Source organism: Mus caroli, unplaced genomic scaffold (assembly GCF_978045245.1).
Source record: "Mus caroli unplaced genomic scaffold, Mus_caroli_1 scaffold_13, whole genome shotgun sequence".
NCBI lineage: Eukaryota > Metazoa > Chordata > Mammalia > Rodentia > Muridae > Mus > Mus caroli.
This window is the reverse complement of record NW_028227268.1, coordinates 39,706,184-39,724,991: the sequence shown is the minus strand read 5'-3', so window position 1 is coordinate 39,724,991 and position 18,808 is coordinate 39,706,184. Positions and strand designations below refer to the sequence as shown.

Here is an 18,808-nt window from a genome sequence, read left to right as displayed (position 1 = left end):
TTGTCTCCTGGGGCTCAGGTAACTAGCTCATCCTAACATAAGGCATTTTGGACACCGGTGCAGGATCACTGTGACACACGTGTGCCTGACACCAGGCAAATCTAACTGGTGGTTCCTGGGCCTCTCATGCAGCCCTATTCTGATGTGACAGGGGAGAGGAGGCTGAATACTCAGCTTAGTGACGTGCAAAATGTACAAGCCCCTAATGGAGGTAGGAAGAAGCCTAAGGAAGACCCAGAAATCTCTCCACAGATGACTGGAGGCCGTGAACAGACAATGCCGAGCCCCAGCTAACTATACAGCGAGAGAAAACAACAGTAGGTTCTTGCAGGGCAAAGGTCTCAGCCAAGGCCTGAAAGCCTGGGATACCCTTCATTCCTTCAAGGTCCTCTGAGAGCACAGTCCCTCATGATACTGTGCCCACATCACCTAGAGCTGTCCCACACCAACTGCCACCCTGCTGGCCATCCTCTGCAATGACCCTGGCCTTCCAGCACAGTGCTGGGGACCTGGTGGGAGAGGCACTGGCAAGACTGTCATCTAACACCAAAGTCCTCATGAGCAGGCTGAGAACAGGGTCGCTACATACATGTGCGTACTTTTTGGCTTGTGCCAATGGGCACGTGGCAGGATGACCATGGACAGCACAGCCTTAGCCTTTCCACTGGCCACTAGCCTCTCCCTTATTGCAAAGCAGCAGAGGGCAGCTTCCTGATCAGCCTGGGCTCCTGTTATCCAGTGCAAGGGAGGGGCTCGATGGACCTTCTCAGAGTCCCTGACTGAGCGAGGGGGTTCTAGGACAAGAAGCTGCAACATGAACACAAAATATAAGTTATTTATTTGGCCACACACATAGCCTAGGGTCTGGGCCTGCATAGCTGACCCTTGGAGAAGGACATGGGAGCCAGAGGCCTGGCTTCCCCACTACTGTTAGTCAGGAAGTGCCCATGGTTTAGCTCCATGCTGTAACGTCCTGTCACACACTGGAGACCTGTCCTGGGCAGGTGGCCATGTGCATTCCTTGGTCTCTGGCTGGGCAGGCGGAGGCTGAATCCAGGGAGGGGTCAGGAAGCTGCTGTGGATTCATCTTCTCCATCTGTGGGGGGAAAGGAGAGGCATGGGAGGGAACCACGCTGCCTACAACCCTGTCAATAGCCTGCCTGGCACCTGCAGCTCTGAAACTCAACTGCGTACCGACATACCTCAGCCAGAAACCCAGTCCTGCCCTGTGACCCCGCTGTGCCTACTGTCAAGCATTAAGTTGCCGTCATAAGCACGGTGCTTTAGGTGTGACCCTCCTGAGTAGAAAGGTGCCACTGTGCCTGCACACGGCCAGGGAGAACCAGGATTCGAACGCAGGTCCCACAACTGCAAAGCCTGGCACCTTAACAATGAACTACCGCACTGTGAGACCTACAGGTTCTCCCAGAGTCTCCATAACCCCCTATCTCTACCTCCCATGGAGAATCTGGCTCTCGTGCCTCAAGAAGGTCCCTCTGAATTCCAGGCTATGACAAAGAGCAGAGAAGGGCTGGCCAGTGTGGGCCAGGAGAACCGAACACCCCAGCTTCTACCACAGCCCCACTCACATCCGGAGGCACTTGTCTTTCCCACCGCTTGCTACTCTCTGGCCATCTGGACTCCAGTCAACAGCATATACCTATAGACAGGGTCAGACAGGGTCAGACAGTGTCAGACAGTGAAAAGCAGAGGGCCAGGGCCAACCGCAGCCTCCATGCAGCAAGCCTTACCTCATCGGCATGGCCAGGCAGGTCTGTGGCCAGTTTCTGGGCCTTCACATCCCACACCTTCAGCGTGCTGTCACTGCTGCCGCTGACTAGTAGTCGGCTGTCAGCTGACCAGGCAATCTGGTATACGGCTGCCACGTGGCCACGCAGGGAAGCTAGGTACCTGGGCCGGGGGAAACCAGTATTAGATCTTCAACATGTCCTCTGCATCCACAACAGTGGCGCTCACCTTGGCTACCTGCTAGCATCACCTGGGTCCCATGCTAGACCGTTTTGATCATTATCGGCCATTAGTATTTTGTGGAACTTCTCCAGCTGAGTGGGTTTGAGGCTCCCTCTTGCTAAGCCTCCAGACCTGCATGACACCGCATGCCTGAAAGGCCAATGCACCACCTGCTTAGCCCATCTGCCCGGTGTCCTCCGACATAACAGGTGCAGCTGACAGGTGCTGTGGAGTTAACGGTGGGCCAGCCCCAGCCGGAGCTTTCAAGTTAATCGAGTCTAGCTGTGATGTCTGGTTAAGCCATTAAGACTCAGTTTCCTGGCTTGCTAAAAAAATCTGAATTACCACTTTAAGGAACTGCTGTGTGAAAATACACAGTGATAGATATTTCTTCTCTTCCCACACATCATGCATGCCTCTTCTTCACCTGATAATGGCTGGTGCACCACACCCCCTCGTATCAGGGCCTCTCATCAGGCGTCCTTATCAGAATCAGATTCTAATTCATAAGGTTCAGACTGGAGTCTATACTTGCATTTTTTTTAAAACTGTTAAAAGGGATATAATTTTTTTTTTCGGGGCAGGGTTTCTCTGTGTAGCCCTGGCTGTCCTGGAACTCGTTCTGTAGACCAGGCTGGCCTCGAACTCATAGATCCACTGGCCTTTGCCTTCCGAGTGCAAGGATTAAAGGCGTGAGCCACGACTGCCCAGCACAGAGATCTCTTTTTATTATTAAATGACATGATTGCAGGTGCCTGTGAAGGCCAAAGACCTGGAGCCTGAATTACATGTGGTTGAGAACTGCCTGATGTGGACACATTTCTAGCTACTGTTCACCTCTACGACCCTGGCCCTGTCACTAGCCCTAAAGAAGCCATTTTACCAATCCAAATTCAGTGCTGAGGTGAGAGAGGTCTGTGTGTCACAAGTGTGGGCTAGGAAATCAGACCCAGCCAGTGCCACACAAAGAGCAAGCAGTATCATTGAGTCCATGCCAAACCCTACTGCTAATAAGGGACAGCCTCCTCGCCCCGCCACTCACTTGCCCGTCCGGCCATCCCACAGCTTGATAGACTTGTCGAAGGAGGCACTGGCCACGATGCGCGAGTCAGGAGAGAAGAGCACCTGGTTGATGAGGGCCTGGTGTCCTGTCATCCGGGCCAGGGGCTTCTTGTCCTCTGCTGGGGACCACAGGAATAAGGTGAAGTCGTCTGAGCCAGAGACCAGCCTCTCTGGGCCTTGGCCCTGGGCAAGAAAGCACACCGCGTGGGATGTGGTGAGATACTGGCTATGCGACTGGCCGAGGTCAGAACTAGGGAAATGAGGCCCGGCAGGGACACAAGCTTACATGCCACTCCAGGCTAGCCCATAAGGAGAGGGAATTCTAGACCTAAGTGGAAGGAGTCCTAAGATACAAACCAAGGCACAGAATGGTGCTAGAAGGGGGTGGCTTTCCTAGGCGAGCTGTCCTTTATGTATACAGTGTGTGCATGCTGATACTATGAACTATGAGATATTGGTAGCGCTGGATGCTTCCCAAGGGAACAATGCAGGACTCTGTGAAAGATTGATAATATCTTTCATAATACCTTTGTGTCTTTTGAACCTTAGACCATGCAAATGTGCTCCTTAGGTGACAAAGGAAAGACGAGACAAAAGTAGTAAATAAGATACAAGTTGGGTGATGCCTGGCGTGTTAGGATTAGAAGATTATGAAGGACAGCGACTGTCATGGTTTGCATATGCTCGGCCCAGGGAGTGGCACTATTAGGAGGTGTGTCACTGTGGGCATGGGCTTAAGACCCTTGTCCTAGCTTTCTAGAAGCCAGTCTTCTGCTAGCAGACTGCTTCAGATGAAGATGTAGAATTCTCATCTCCTCCTGTACCATGTCTGCTTGGATGCTGCTATGCTCCCGCCTTGATGATAATGGACTGAACCTCTGAACCTGTAAGCCAGCCCCAGTTAAATGTTGCCCCTATACGACTTGCCTTGTCATGGTGTCTGTTCACAGCAGTAAAATGCTAACTAAGACAGCCAAGAACAACGTTTTGGAACAGAAACACTGAACTGGGGCTAGAAGGGAGAGAGGCCCAAGTGACCGGAGTTTCTGTGGTCAGATGAGAAGAGTCCAGAGCTGGGGCTTCATGTTGGTGGCACATACTCACCCGCACGAGGTTGTAGCGGCTCGATGCCCTCTCCTTCAGCTCCTTCACTGTGCAGGAATGGGGAGAGGGAGAAAGAACAAGACTGGTTACACATCCACCCGCTAGGCAGGAGAACTGGCTCCTTCCTAGGCAGCCTGCTCCCCTCCTCCCTCTCACTCACAGGACCCCTGCAGGTCTTGGGCATTCACTGTGGCTTCAGCAGGCTCAAAGGCCCCTGTGCGCAGGGCATAGTCTGTGCTAAGCGCCATGGTGTTCACCCAGTGGCCATGACCTTGAAGAGTACGACACAGCACACCCTAGGGCAGGAGAAGACAGGTCACATATACAGAGAAATACACATACATACCTAGCATCAAGGGGAGAGATTATACCCTGTACTCCACCATTGGACGGGTGACATAAGACAAGAATCAGGAACCTAAGAATTCATCACTGATGCACGGTCATCTCATCAAACTGCACCTGGAAGCTCGGGCCCCTCTTCAGGGAATAAAAGGGTTTACCTAGTCAAATGGATTTGAGTGTGGGAGTTGGCAAACAACTAAATAGGCTCTAAAAAACCCACCAGAATCCCCACAAGGCTGCATGGAGCTGCTTCTGCAGAAGCACCAGCTGGACTCTTGGTATAATTCTGGAAACACCAGATCCTCTGATAACAAGTTTGCAAGCGGCAAGGCACTGGCACCCGTGACCCAGCAGACTGACTTCTGAATACCCCTTACATCATGGGCCCTCCAGACTTTGATGGTTCGGTCCTGGGAAGCAGAATATAGAAGCCCATCTCCTCCCCATCGGAGGCAGGTGACTGACTGCGTGTGTCCCGTGAGGATGCGTTCACAGCGGCCTGCGGTTGTATCCCAGATTCGTACACTGCCGTCTTTGGAGCTGCTGGCCACATAGCGGCACTCGGGGTTCCTGGTGAAGGGGGAGATGTGACCTCAGGTCTGTCCTGGCAGCACCTGTCTGCCCATATTGCATCTCATTCTGAACTCAACGAGGCTGGGGACAATCTCTTAACAGCTTTCTTTCTTTTTTTTTTTTTTTAGATTTATTTATTTATTATATGTAAGTACACTGTAGCTGTCTTCAGACACTCCAGAAGAGGGAGTCAGATCTTGTTACGGATGGTTGTGAGCCACCATGTGGTTGCTGGGATTTGAACTCCTGACCTTCGGAAGAGCAGTCGGGTGCTCTTACCCACTGAGCCATCTCACCAGCCCCCCCTTCTTAACAGCTTTCTAACAGCAGAGCAAGGCTATGCTCAGGTCATGTGATGAGCCCCCCCCCCCCCCAAAGCAGCAAGGGGTGTGGCCACAGTAGGCCAAGCTGTGGCTGTCCTGGGGATGTTTCCTTTACTCTGAACAGGGGAGGGGCAGCGTTAATCTCAGCTTCGTGTCACTTACATGTGAAGGGGCTCCCAGCTCAGGCCTGTGATCCATTTGCTGTGGCCAGTGAGGGTCCTGCCCACCTGCAGCCCCGTGCTTGGGTCCCACAACAGAATCTGAAGGACAGAAGCTCATAAAGTAACGTTCTGCGACCTGTCCTGACAAGGGTCTCCCAGCTGACCCCCCAACACACCCTTCTAAAGACTCCAGAGCCCATTCTCGGTCCATTTTTCCTGACGTTACCTACCTGGCCATTCTTGCAGCCTGAGGCCAGTTTCTTGCCATCTGGGGACCAGGATATGCTAAGGACCCAGTGCCGGTGTCCTAAGAAAGCAGGGGAGGGAGAGAAAGAAGCTCTGTTTCACCTTTATCTCGAGCCCGTGCCAGCAGGGCATGGGGCACCACAAACCCTCCTTAACCAATGGTCAGAGGAACTGAATCAAGAGGTGAGGGAGAACACAGCCTAAAGCTACAGCTGCAGCTTTCTGCAGATAACACTGCCACTCCCTAGTTAATTCTGCACTTGACAGAAGGTACGAGGTGTTTCTATGCATACCATCCCTTCTTACATCAGCTTTAGGATGAAAAGCAAGAATTACCCTCAGCTTCCAGATGCAAATATAAAGATAAGGAGTATGCCATGTATTGGGCTCCTCTACACAGTCCTCAGACCTAGAACTTCCTAGAAATGTACTCAGGCCCTGCCCTAGATCTTGCTGAAACAAAAGCTCTGGGGAGTCTAGGGTGTGGGGAGTGGTTAGGGACCACTTGATTTCAACAAGCTCTCCAGGATTCCAGATGTCTGGGAACCTTTGTGGCAGAGGCTTTTTTGGTTTTGGTTTTTTGAGACAGGGTTTCTCTGTATAGCCCTGGCGGTCCTGGAACTCACTTTGTAGACCAGGCTGATGGCGGTCCTGGAACTCACTTTGTAGACCAGGCTGACCATGAACTCAGAAATCTGCCAGTCTCTGCCTTCCAAGTGCTAGGATTAAAGGCGTGCGCCACCACCGCCCAGCTGGCAGAGGCTTTCCAAGCTGTCCCTACAACCAGTGGTTCAACTCCTCCCTATACCCCACACTCCAGTATCTGCTTCTTTCTAAGTGGCTGACTGGCCTCAAGGAACAGGCAGGACTGGCCTCAAGGAACAGGCAGCTGTGAACAGGGTGCTAATGGGTTGGAGTCTTCTGAGCCTCTACCCGGAGCTACCAAGCTAACCACCTGGCATGCACTAAGCCCCCTGTAAGTGGTTAAAAGTACACCGACCTTTGCATGTGAAGTGCGGTGTCTCAGTGCTGAGATCCCAGAAGCGCACAGTGGTGTCTCCGGAACCACTGGCCAGGTACCTGGGGGAGAGAGGCCGCTTGACTGCTGCAGTGGTGGGGCCCACCCTGAGACATTGCGCATGTGTATTCCTGCTGCCTAGCCAACCATCTTCTGGGAACAGATTCTCCATTCCCTGAGGAGAAATAGGACACTAATGCCACTTAGGAAAAGACCCTAGAAGGCCACTTCTCTCTTCTTCCTTCCCAACAGGAACAGCTCACTCATTCCATCCATCCATCCCCTTTGTGTTTTTAATGCTTTTTAATCTTTATCCTACCTGAACAGGCATCCTGCCTACACATGTGTCTGTATACAATGTGCACATTGGATCCCCTGAGAGCTGAGTTACAGACAGTTGTGAGCTCTTATGGGGTGCTGAGAACTGAACTCAGGTCTTCTGGGAGAGCAACCAGTGCTCTTAACCCCTAAGCCATCTCTCCAGCCCACCCCCACCTTTTTTTTTTTTTAAAGACGGGTTTTCTCTGGTTAGCCCTGGCTGACCTAGAACTAGTTCTGTAGAACAGGCTGGTTTACAACTTACAAAGACCTGCCCGTCCAGTCTCTACCTCCTTGGAAATTTCTAGAAAAAGCTTTTGAAGCTTTTCGTATTCTTCTGTTGTTGGAGGCAGGGTCTCTCTACATAGCCCTGGCTGTCCTGGAACTCGATATTTAGATCAGGCTGGCCTTGAACTCACAGAGATCCGCCTGCCTCTGCTTCCTGAGTGCTGAGATTAAAGGCGTGTACTACCACCACCTGGCTCAACTGTTCATATTCTTCATATTCTCATATTCTCTGAGTCCTACAAGAAAGGATTCATAGGGAAGTAACAGATGCAGAAACCTGACTTCGGAAAGGAGTAGCTCAAATCTCCAGATGACCAAGATAGGCTCTTCTGAGCCAGATACTATCCTTAGCCTTTGGGGACCAAACCCCAATAAGAAAGTCTGTTACTTGCAACGTGAGTCCAGACCCAAGTCTATGACAGGCAGGCAGCGTAAGACCCTGTGAATAATAACTCAGGATGGTCCTCTCCACCTGTCAAAGGACACACCTCCATATCCCAAAGATTCTGCCCATGTCCTTACTTTCCTGTGGGGCTGAAGGCCACAGAAATGACAGCTTCGCTGTGACCCTCCAATGAGCTGGTGCACCGCGTCACAGCCCGGACCCTGAAGACAGCTTGGGGCTGGTAGATGATATCGACAATTTTCTCTGTCTCCACAGACTGGGACTCCAGCGTCTTCCCCAGGGAGGACACAATCTCAGCATCGTGGACGTAGAACGCCAGGGGCAGGGGCTCCTCCTGAAGGCAAGAACAACAGAGTAAAGAGGAACTCTGCTCGGAGGGATGAGTGCCTGCCCTCAGCGGGAGTCGGCTCAATTCCAACTACTGCATACCACCATGCGACTAATTTAATCCCGCTGGGCATCTCTGTAAAATGGGGATGCTTATGTTGGGCTGTGACAAGAAGTCACGGAAACACTGCATCCGACGCGTTCAAAACACAGCCTGTCTGCAGGTGAGTTGGCGCGGAGAACATTTTTCCTGAGGCCGATCCACGCCACCAACACTGTCGGTGAGCAGCTGGGTCCCCGGAACACCGTGGCTTCGTTTTGGGGTGCTCACCTGGGCCAGCAGCGCGTTGCACACGAGCTGCAGCTTGTCCGGCGTGATGTCCACGGGCACGTCGAACGGGGAGCCCAGCAGCTGACCGCCCTCATCCTGGAACTGTACGAGCAGCCGCTGCACGTCGCCTGCCGCCGCCTCTTCCTGCAGAATCAAGCCGGGAGGCTGTCAGTCCCCCTCCGCTCCCCTCGGGCCTCGGGACCCCACGCGGAGACCCGGCATCCCCGCCCCGTGCGCGTACACCTACCACCACCGCCGCCGCCATCTTGCGTCCCCACGTGGAGGAGAACCGAGGTGGAAAGACGGAGCGTCAAGTCCATGTCGCGCCGGGCAACCGCTGGCTGCAGCGCCCTCTCGTGTTCGGAGGAGTCAAACCGCTCTCGGAGGCCGGGATTGCCAATAGTGGCCTCCTTCCGCGTCTTTTCACAGTAGCGATTCTGGCCAATTTTAGTAGTCAAAACCCAGAGAAGTTAATTGATTTGCCCGCCTAGCTCACAGAGGCAGGAGATGGTGGAGGATGACACTTCGGGGTCCAGGCAGCAGGGGTGAAAATACAAACCAGAAAACTATTGGGTTGAGGCAGAAACTTTATTTATAGGTGGGCTTGTGGGATTTAGTGTGTGTGTGTGTGTGTGTGTGTGTGTGTGTATGCATGTATGTATTGAGATAGGCTGAGGATGTGTAGCCTAAGTAGACCTTGAACTCCATGATCCTCTTGTCTGTGCCTCCCAGGATGGGATGCTGGGAATATCGGATGGCCACCGTGCCCAGCTGTCTTGGGATTTTTTTCTGAGCTCTTTCAAGGTGTGGCCCTCTCCTGTATCTGCTTTTGCATAGGCAATTTATTCTGTCTGGAACTCTTATGGACAGATTTGAGTCTCTACTCTCCTCGTGTATAAGTTCAAAGAATACAGAGCCTATAAGGAACTATTAAGCCAGTTGTGGTAGCACATGCCTTTAATCCAGGCTCTTGCAAGACAGAGACAGGCAGATAGATCTCTGAACTTAAAGCCAGCCTGGTCTACAGAGTGAGTTCCAGGACATTGAAGGTCTACAAAGGAACTCCCTGTCTCAGACAAACAAACAACAAACAAACAAAAGAGACTAATAAAAGTTGAAGAAGGCCAGAGGGAAGCCTTTCCCAGGACCCTGTCTTTCTTTCTTTCTTTCTTTCTTTCTTTCTTTCTTTCTTTCTTTCTTTCTTTCTTTCTTTCTTTTTCTTTTCTTTTTTCTTTTTTGGTTTTTCAGAGATCCTGTCTTTCTTGTCCTGTGTTTTCCAAGCTTTCCGGCATTTTCAGTCATTTCCTCATTATCAGTCATGTCCCCCGGTATATAGGGGACACAGAAGAAACTCTTGTGGACTGAATTATGAAATCAGGAATTGAACGTAGGATCCCTTGATCCAAACGCCACAGAACCAAAGCTTCTTTGCTTGTTGTGGGATCCTTTGTCAATACCTCACTGCTTGGACCACAAATGAGGTTCCAGGCTTGGGATCCATCCCATGAAAGCAGAGCATCTGTCTATCCACTCACCCACTTACCCATCACTATCCAGAAGCTGTGTGTTAGGATGGACATGGCACACAGCTCTGGTTCCACCTCCATAGAGGTGGCCGAGGCAGGAGAATTGCTTAAGTCTAGGAGTTTGAAGCCAGTCTGAAGGCAGCTTGGAAAACAAAGGTGAGAGAATCAAGAAACAAACAAGCTCACATGTTAGGACTAGGCCTTTCATTGAACAGGGCAGTGGGACCTGTCCAAGGTCACATAGTTGTGTATCCGTATTCTAAACTCACAGTCACACTTGCAGAGGCTATTGTGGGTGTCCCTGCGTGTGGCTTTTCCTCAGTATCTTTCAGGTGTGTTTTGAAATATACTGGAAGTATGGGGAGAATAAAAGGGAGGGGAGCAGAGCATAAGAATGAAGATCCATCTATCTATCCCCCTACTCATTCATTCATTCATTCATTCAAAACACCAGGGCACTGTCTCCCAGGCTTTGTACCTGGGATGGCGATAGACGTTCCCCATCAGCAATCTTGACCTCCTGGAGCAGACACTGAAGGACGGAGAGTTCCGACTCTCCACGAGGGATGCCTTTTAAAGTTGGCTGAGAAATAAGCAATGCCAGCTCCCAGAGACACCCGTCTACCACGGTGATGGCCACTTCTGTAGAGGGAGCCTCTTCTTGTCCTTGGGAGAGATCTGGATCCAAGGAAGTTGGGCTACGGTCCTTGAGCTCAGGGGATTCCAGGTCTGACTTAGTCCTTACTTAGGAGGATGGAGTCTAATCCAGAGGAAGAGAGCCGACATCCAAGGGAGTCACAGCCAGATGGGGGACTGAGTGTGTTCATCAACGCAGACAGGGAGGGATGAGACACAAGCACGCTCAAACAGCAACCTGCTCACACACGAGTCAGCAAGTCCTGCTGGGCTCTCCAAAAGCAGGGTCTTTTGAGCAAATGCCTCTGGGGCTGTGAACAAGTATGAAGAGAAGCAAGAAGGAATCTTCCTCTGCTCTGCTCTCCCTCTCCCTCCAGAGAGTCCTTTCTGGAAGTCTCCAGAGGGACCTGGGCAGCTGCTGTGTGTCCAAATCTATCAGCCCCTCAGCTGTCACTCTACTCCCAAAATAGCAGTAGTAGTGGTGATGGGGGGAGGGTTGTTTATCTGGGAACGGAGGTGGGGAAGGGGCATTATAATTTGCTTAGGCAGGGCAAGTCTCCAAGGGATATTCCTGTCTCTTCTGGATCTTTCTCCCACACTTTGAGGTATGAGTCTAAAGTCTTCCAGGACTGCCCCTGAAGGAGGTGTTCGAGGGCCAGAGGCGAGTCGCCCCCTTCACGTGGGCATGGATGTCCAGTCCAGGCAGGGGGAGGGCCCTGTATCAATGACAGCTTCCAGGAGCACCTGCCCCTGTGGCCAAATATAGTCTGGAGTCACTGGCTGGGGTGATAAAGTCTGCAGGGTGGGGGCTGGGAGCAGCAGACCAAGCTGTCTGAGGTGGACCGCAGAGCTCAGAGCAGTGCCTAGGAGGAAGCATCGTGCAGAAAGACTGTGAGTAGTCTGGGAGCCTGGGTAAGGAGAAGATGGGAGGACTTTCAAGCCTTCAGGCCTGCTTTGGTTGAAAGAGACAGAGAGGGAAGCTTAGGGACTCTGACAACGCTTTCAGTGGGAGTCAAGCCCCAAAGGAACACCAATGTCCTTTGGAAGGAGTGGTCAGTGGATTTAGGGGGGCTGGAGTGGATACCTTGCCGGCAGAATTACTATCCTACACTGCGAAGAGGGAAACCTGGGGCCCTAGCTATCAGGCTAAAAGCCTTGTCCTGGGTGTCCAGCAAAAGGCTGACCACACAGGGCTGTTGGTGTCCCCGCAGATGGCAGAGGCTGAAGCGGCACAGCTGAAGGAGGAGGGGAACCGGCATTTTCAGCTCCAGGATTACAAGGCGGCCACCAAGAGCTACAGCCAGGCCCTGAAGCTGACCAAGGACAAGGCCCTGTTGGCTACACTCTACCGGAATCGGGCAGCCTGCGGCCTGAAAATGGTCTGGGGACAGGACAGCGTGGGTGGGATGAGGGAGGTTAAGGCTGGAGGCAAGGTTGTGATGGCCTGATGGAAGTGAGCCATCATCATCCTCACTATGCCCTCTAGACCCTTGAGTTGGCAAATGTGCCTCCTGCTACCCCAGACACTGCTCTAGAGAAGCAGGAATCCACCAGTCACAGTTGGCCCAACACAGGTGCTTTTCATATGTTGGGCCACTCCTTTGAAGAGAGCCCTGCGACAGCCTATGCTCTCATTCTCGTATCTCAGTCAAGAAACCCAAGGTTCAGAAAGCAGGAGTAGCTTGACCAAACTTCCCCCCGGTGACAGAGGAGGTGGCATTTAAACCTAGGGTTGCCTGACACTACAGCCTGTGCTTTTCTGTACCAGGCACAGGGTGCATCCCAAGCCCCTGATAACCTGCAGAACCCCCGCCTCCCCTCACTTAGGGAATGCTGATTGCCTCCACTGGGCCCTCGCTAATCTCTAATCGAGTCTCTCGTTCCTGTTTCTCAGGAGAGCTACGCCCAGGCAGCCTCGGATGCTTCCAGAGGTGAGCTCCACGCGTTACCCTCACTCAGCATGGCTGAGCAGGAGCTTGGATCTGGCTTCCACTGTTATTATGTGCTATGATAGTCTGTGGGTTCTGAAGGCTAAGAAACCACTGGAGAAAGAAATGAAGCGTCTGGCAATATGTAGTTAGTTCAGGGAAGGTAGCTCTCAGGTGGGATAAGGAAGGTTAGTGTCACCGTAGGGGCTTCAGAGCCAGACCTAGGATAAGGAGACAAAAAAGTACAGGGAGGAGTTTGGGTAGGAATAGGGGAAGGGTGTTTGTTTTGTTTGTTTGTTTCTTTGTTTTTGGGTGTCTTGGAACTAGCTCTGTAGACCAGGCTGGTCTTGAACTCACAGAGGTTCAGCCTCTGCCTCCCGAGTGCTGGGATTAAAAGTTTCCATAGCCGTCCAGCTGTGACAGATTTATTGATGGAGTTGCCTGGCTGTCTCAGAAAGAGGGGAGCACCCTATTTCTGGGGATATGCAATCCTCAGTAAGATGGAACCCTGATAAAAATGGTCGGGGAAGCATTGGGAATCAGATAGAAGTTGGGGATATTGCTGGGGGGTGGGAATGCAGGGGGAGAGGACTTTTAGTCTTGTCTTTTTGCCAACCTTGAGACTCTACGGGTCTTTCTCCCAATCAAAAAAAAAAAAAAAAAAAAAAAAGGTATGAGCCAGCTAGTTCAAATAAGGAGGGCATCCTTCCTGGCAGTAGAATAGGGAGATCAGTCTTGTAGCCCAGCCTCCCTGAGGATCTGTCTGTCCCACTCTGTAGCCATTGACATCAACTCTGCTGACATCAAAGCATTGTATCGGCGATGCCAGGCACTGGAGCATCTTGGCAAGTTGGACCAGGCATTCAAGGATGTGCAGCGCTGTGCTACCCTGGAGCCAAGGAACCAGAACTTCCAGGAGACACTGCGGAGGCTCAACACCAGCATCCAAGAGCAGGTAAGCTGGGCCCTTCCAGAGAACGTTGGCAGCTTCCATCCCGTTCTTAGGGGGATGGGCTAGGGAGGTTGAGATGGGAGGACAGAATGAGCCCTGTCTCTTCAGTTTCAATAGAGATAGCGCAGAGCATGGGCTCCATGAAACAGCTAGGCGAGTACGGCGGCTTGTGAGTGATGGAGAGAGCCGTGGTGCTGAGTGAGAGCACAATCTACTCATGGCTACAGTTCTTCTACATTTCAGATGGAAGCTTTGAACATGAATTATGATCACCTAGTGAGTCTCCGTTATTAGGACTCTAGGAGGATTAAAGTAGTCAGGAATCCTGGGGAACCAGGAAGACCAATGGGGACTAGAGGGTCAGAGTCTGTGGGAACATTAGATCATTTCCGGGTAGATGGATAAAGGCATGAAGAGCCCAAGCCAGAGAGAAGGAGCCCTGAATCCTCCCCTGGCTCAGCTATTGACTTCTCTCTGGTTGACCCCTTAGACATGTCGGCTTTCTCCTGTATGAAAGAGCAGGAGAGCAGTAACTCACTCAGCCCTCTGCTCCAAGGCATCCTGTGTGGCTGGACCATGTCACTCAGACTCAGTGTGTGTGTGTGTGTGTGTGTGTGTGGCGGGGGAATGAAAAGGAGGGAGAGATGAGAAAAGGGGTGGGTGAAGGAGGAGCCTGCCCACCCAAACAGATGAGCTCACACAAGCAGGAGGGAGGAGCAAAAGTTCTCAGCTGTAGGAGGCATGGAGGGAGCAGGCAGATGGTCACTTAGACCACCTTATGAAAGATTCAGAGTGGCCCAGGGTGGGCTGTGTGAGGGTCTAGATCCCCAAACAGAATGGTTTCCACTCACCTGGTGAAATGTCTGAACTTTACTTCTGGTTTGTTCGTTTATTTAATTATGTATTATATATACATGTACACTGTAGTTATCTTCAGACACCCCAGAAAAAGGCATCAGATCTCATCACAGATGGTTATGAGCCACCATGTGGTTGCTGGAATTTGAACTCATGACCTCTGGAAGAGCAGTCAGTGCTCTTAACCACTGAGCCATTTCTCCAGCCCTTACTTCTGGTTTATTAGCCTGGAGATAGATTTCTTTTCTTTTTTCTTTTTTTAATTATTATTATTATTATTTTTGGTTTTTCGAGACAGGGTTTCTCTGTGTAGCCCTGGCTGTCCTGGAACTCACTTTGTAGACCAGGCTGGCCTCGAACTCAGAAATCCGCTTGCCTCTGCCTCCCGAGTGCTGGGATTAAAGGTGTGCACCACCACTGCCTGGCTATAGATTTCTAACTTAATTTCCAATTCAATGTCTAATAGCTGATTGTTTATGAGATTCTTATTTGGGACCAGAGTCTCTCTATGCAGCTCTGGCTGTCCTAGAGCTCACTGTGTAGACTAGGCTGGCCTTGAACTCATAGGGATCTGCCTGCTTCTGCTTCCTGAGTGCTGGGATTAAAGGCATGAGACACTATCTCTGCTCCTTGGTACACCTTTCTATCTGTGGCATCTAGAACAGTGCCTGGCATAAAGTGGTCATTCAGTTAACGTTAAAATTATTATTATTAGCATCATCATCATCATCATCATCACTAATCGTTATTATGAAGGGGGTATGGAGGCAGAGGAGGTGAAGGCTGGTTTTCACTTCCCAACCCTGAGAGTTTTGCAATCAGCTTAGGTCTCAGGGTTTGCTCTGCAAAAACCTTTGCCAGCTGAGCTATCTCACACGCACACCCTCCCCGCATTTGTTCAAAAATGAACGGATGCGCTAGGGTTCAGATTAGATCTTTTTTCTGACTTGAATATATGAAGACTAGGTGTGCACTAGCTGCCTGCTTCACTTAGGGCTCTCTCTCTTCAGCTCCGTGTGCAGTTTTCTACAGACTCCAGGGTACAGACGATGTTTGAAATTCTTCTGAACGAAAACAGCGAGGCTGATAAGCGAGAGAAGGTGAGTGATACGTCATTCCTGCCAGCAGAGGGCGCTCTCCCCACGCGGCTCCCATGAAAGGATTCCTTGGCCTGGGATGGTAAAAGGGCGATAACCATGACTATGGAGAAACCTTGGCTCCGCTCCGGGTTAATCTCATTAGAAAACTGCACTACAACAACCACATATAGTCACAGTCACCTATTTTGTACATACATTACACACACTGGAGTGAAAACATCCAGGCAGAGTGGAGCCTGTGACCTAAGTCGGGTTGATCATGAATTCAAGGCCAGCCTAGGCTACACAGTAAGACCAAGATAAGCCAACGCAAAGTGTGAAATAGGAAATGTGTTCCCAGGTTCTACTGAACAAACTTTAAGTGTGTTGTAGCCACAGGTACAAGCAAGACGGGCAGTACAGCCACAGAACACACTCACCTTGCAGAATCCCATCGGAGAGCCCTACTCTAGACTTGCTTCTGTTCTTTGGCATTTTAATTTTCTACAACAATTCCCTAAAAGGAGAAGAGAGTCTCTTAGAGAGACTTCAAACCTCCCAGAGAGCAAAAGGCATTAAGTCGGAGTCAGGCATATGCCTTTAACCTCAACATGTAGAATGTGGAGGTCAGAGGATCAGGCGTTCAAGGCTAGCCTCTGCTACCTGAGGCCTCTGAGGCCAGTCTAGGCTACCAGAAGTGGTCAGTGAGATAGCCAGAGGGTAAAGGTGCCTCTTGCCATGTCTGACAACCTGAGTTTGATTCCCGTGGTGGAAGAAGAAAACCAAGTTCTGCAGGGTATCTTTAACCTATAGTTCCCCCATAATAAATAAATTATAAAGCATAGAACTTAAAAAGAAAAAGAAAAAAGAAAAAAGAAAGGAAGGAAGGAAGAAAGAAACTGGCATTAACCATAAGAAGGGCCAAGACTGGGGTGAAGTCATTGTGGCAAATTAAACAGCAGGGCCGAATGACACTGTTGTTTAAAATCAGATATTTTGTTTATTGAAATTTTGGCCTTGATTCTGATTAAAAAGTATTTCATTAAACATCACTCATCTGGATATTGAGCTATTTGTTGTCTCAAGTTTTACACCTATGAGGGATATCTAACTTGCCTCACTGTAATTTTGATCCCAAGAAACACTGGCACATTCAAATAATGCTTTGTTTCATTTAGGAACACTGCCAAGAGGTCATGCTGACACATTTTAAAAAAAATTGAAATATTTACTGGTAACAGTCATCGTAACCAAACGGTTTGATCTGTCTCATGTTTCTCTCCAGTCTTCGAGTGAACATCGAAATATTTTGCATTTATTTCTGTCAGAGCTTGGATGCCGATGCCCAAAGAGGGGCAGTGTATTCATTCTGTGACCAATGAATTCACACGATACAAAAATGTACTTTACAGCTTCTCCGAGGACCTAATGAGTTGTCATGGATAAAGCAGTGTTGTTTGGAACAGCACAATGCCCTCAGCTTATAGCAATGTTCAGGTCACATTTGCCTGAAGTCTCAGCCACTTACCTACTGTCTTAGCGAGGGTTTCCGTTGCTGTGAAGAGACACCATGCCCAAGGCAGCTCTTATAAAGGAAAACATTTAATTAGCGTTGGCTTACAGGTTCAGAGATTTAGTCCATTATCATCATGGCAGGAGACATGGCAGAATGCAGACAGACATGGTGCCGGAGAAGGAGCTGAGAGTTCTACATCTTGATCCACAGGCAGCAGAAGGGGGATGTGTCCTACAGGCAGTCAAGAGGAGACCAGGCAACCAGGAGGGGAGAATAGACCAAACTTCTGAAGATACAGTCTGTCTACTAACCCCTGTACTGGGTTCATGGTCAAAGCCTCCCTCTGGATACAACCTCCATTGCTTCTCCCTCAGGCTGCCAACAACCTTATTGTCCTGGGCCGTGAAGAAGCGGGGGCTGAGAGGATCTTCCAAAGCAATGGAGTGGCTCTGCTGCTGCAGCTTATGAACACCCAGCGGCCTGAGCTGGTGCTAGCGGCCGTGCGGACGCTGTCTGGCATGTGCAGTGGCCACAGAGCTAGGGTGAGGGCCTGGGGCTTGGGATAGGTGGTGAAGATGGCAGCTGGTCCAAGGAAGCAGAGGGTGGCACGTGGTCGGGACTGTGGTTGGCACGAATAGAACTTGAGACAGAGCCTCAAGGGTCTCTTGCCTCCCAGCCTGGCTCATGTGAATCACGGCTCAAGAGTGCTCCGAGCCCTTTCCCTGCAAGCTGGAAGTGGGCTCGACTATGCAGGGGTGTTTGTTGAAAGTTGATTGCAAGAAGAGCTGAATGTGAAAGCATTGTAATGCGTATTTCTTCATATTCAGCCTTTGCATTATTTTCTACACTTATATCTCACTGAGGTCCTGCCCAGGCATGGACTCAATGCCCCCAAGACTCCATCCAGCATGGGGTGACATAGCTCGGAGTCTCCTGGAGGAAGTTCCCCAGCCTGTGGGCCCCACTTCCCTATAGCATGAAGTGGGTAGGATGGTTACCACCCACCTCTTAACCTGGATGCCAAGCTGACGAGAGGGGCAGGGTTTCTGACTGTTCCTGCTGGGTTCTAGGCCACCGCGATCCTGCATGCAGTCTGCATAGACAGAATCTGCAGCCTCATGGCCCTGGAGAATGAAGAGATGTCCCTGGCTGTCTGCAACCTGCTCCAGGCCATCATTGACTCCCTGTCTGGGGAGGACAAGAGAGAGCATCGTGGGAAGGAGGAGGCCTTGGTTCTAGGTAGGAGATATTCTTCTGTTCTGGATCATGTGGATCCAAGGCAGAGCCAGTCACCACCTTACACTGGCAATTCCTGTGTGCACGGGTGGACCAGCTTGATTTTAGTATGTGTGCTGGGGTGATACAAATGGAAGTGGTATACACTGCTGAGTGCAAGGTTGTCCATTTTTCAGCCTGGAAGGAGCCATGGTGGTGATGGCTCATATCAGTGTGACTGTGTTCAATGCCACTCGATTTTGTACTTAAAAATAGTTAAAATGGTAAATTTGGGTTATTCGTATTTCATTACAATGTAATGGGAGCTCACTGGCGAGACTTGGACAGATACAGAAATCTGTAAGGAAGAAAAATGTTGCCCCAAACAAACTCTGAACTCATTCAGACGATCCACTGGATCCCTCCTGTCTCTTCCTAGCCATGTAAATATACTTACATAAATATCAATTAAAAACTGGAAACTGGCCGGGCATGGTGGTGCACGCTTTTAGTCCCAGCACTCGAGAGGCAGAGGCAGGCAGATTTCTGAGTTCAAGGCCAGCCTGGTCTACAAAGTGAGTTCCAGGACAGCCAGGGCTATACAGAGGAACCCTGTCTTGAAAAA

General features: G+C 50.6%; 2 protein-coding genes across 3 annotated transcripts in view; one reads left to right on the top strand and one right to left on the bottom strand.

Annotated features, from left to right (window-relative positions):
* Positions 1-815: 815 nt before the first annotated feature.
* Positions 816-8,776, bottom strand: Nle1 (notchless homolog 1). 2 transcript variants are annotated; one of them, XM_021176735.2, is made up of 13 exons: positions 8,721-8,776; positions 8,474-8,617; positions 7,932-8,149; positions 6,786-6,865; positions 5,770-5,846; positions 5,541-5,638; positions 4,860-5,052; positions 4,298-4,433; positions 4,138-4,184; positions 3,014-3,216; positions 1,752-1,911; positions 1,590-1,660; positions 816-1,096 (listed from the first exon to the last, which is right to left on the bottom strand). In XM_021176735.2, exons 1-13 carry the CDS (start codon positions 8,736-8,738, stop codon positions 1,084-1,086), a joined length of 1,458 nt encoding a protein of 485 aa, XP_021032394.1. In that variant the 5' UTR covers positions 8,739-8,776; the 3' UTR covers positions 816-1,083. The 2 variants fall into 2 exon arrangements, with proteins under 2 accessions (XP_021032394.1, XP_085685877.1); XM_085829751.1 differs by lacking the exons at positions 8,474-8,617; positions 8,721-8,776 and having other exon boundaries at positions 6,786-6,978; positions 7,932-8,008.
* Positions 8,777-11,445: 2,669 nt separating this feature from the next.
* Positions 11,446-18,808, top strand: part of Unc45b (unc-45 myosin chaperone B) — a 29,356-nt gene continuing 21,993 nt past the window's right edge. The window contains exons 1-7 of the mRNA XM_021176635.2: positions 11,446-11,526; positions 11,847-12,014; positions 12,530-12,566; positions 13,343-13,518; positions 15,384-15,473; positions 17,343-17,510; positions 18,039-18,207. Coding sequence (XP_021032294.1) covers positions 11,847-12,014; positions 12,530-12,566; positions 13,343-13,518; positions 15,384-15,473; positions 17,343-17,510; positions 18,039-18,207 — 808 coding nt within the window. The 5' untranslated portion in view covers positions 11,446-11,526. The remainder of the gene's footprint in view (positions 11,527-11,846; positions 12,015-12,529; positions 12,567-13,342; positions 13,519-15,383; positions 15,474-17,342; positions 17,511-18,038; positions 18,208-18,808) is intronic.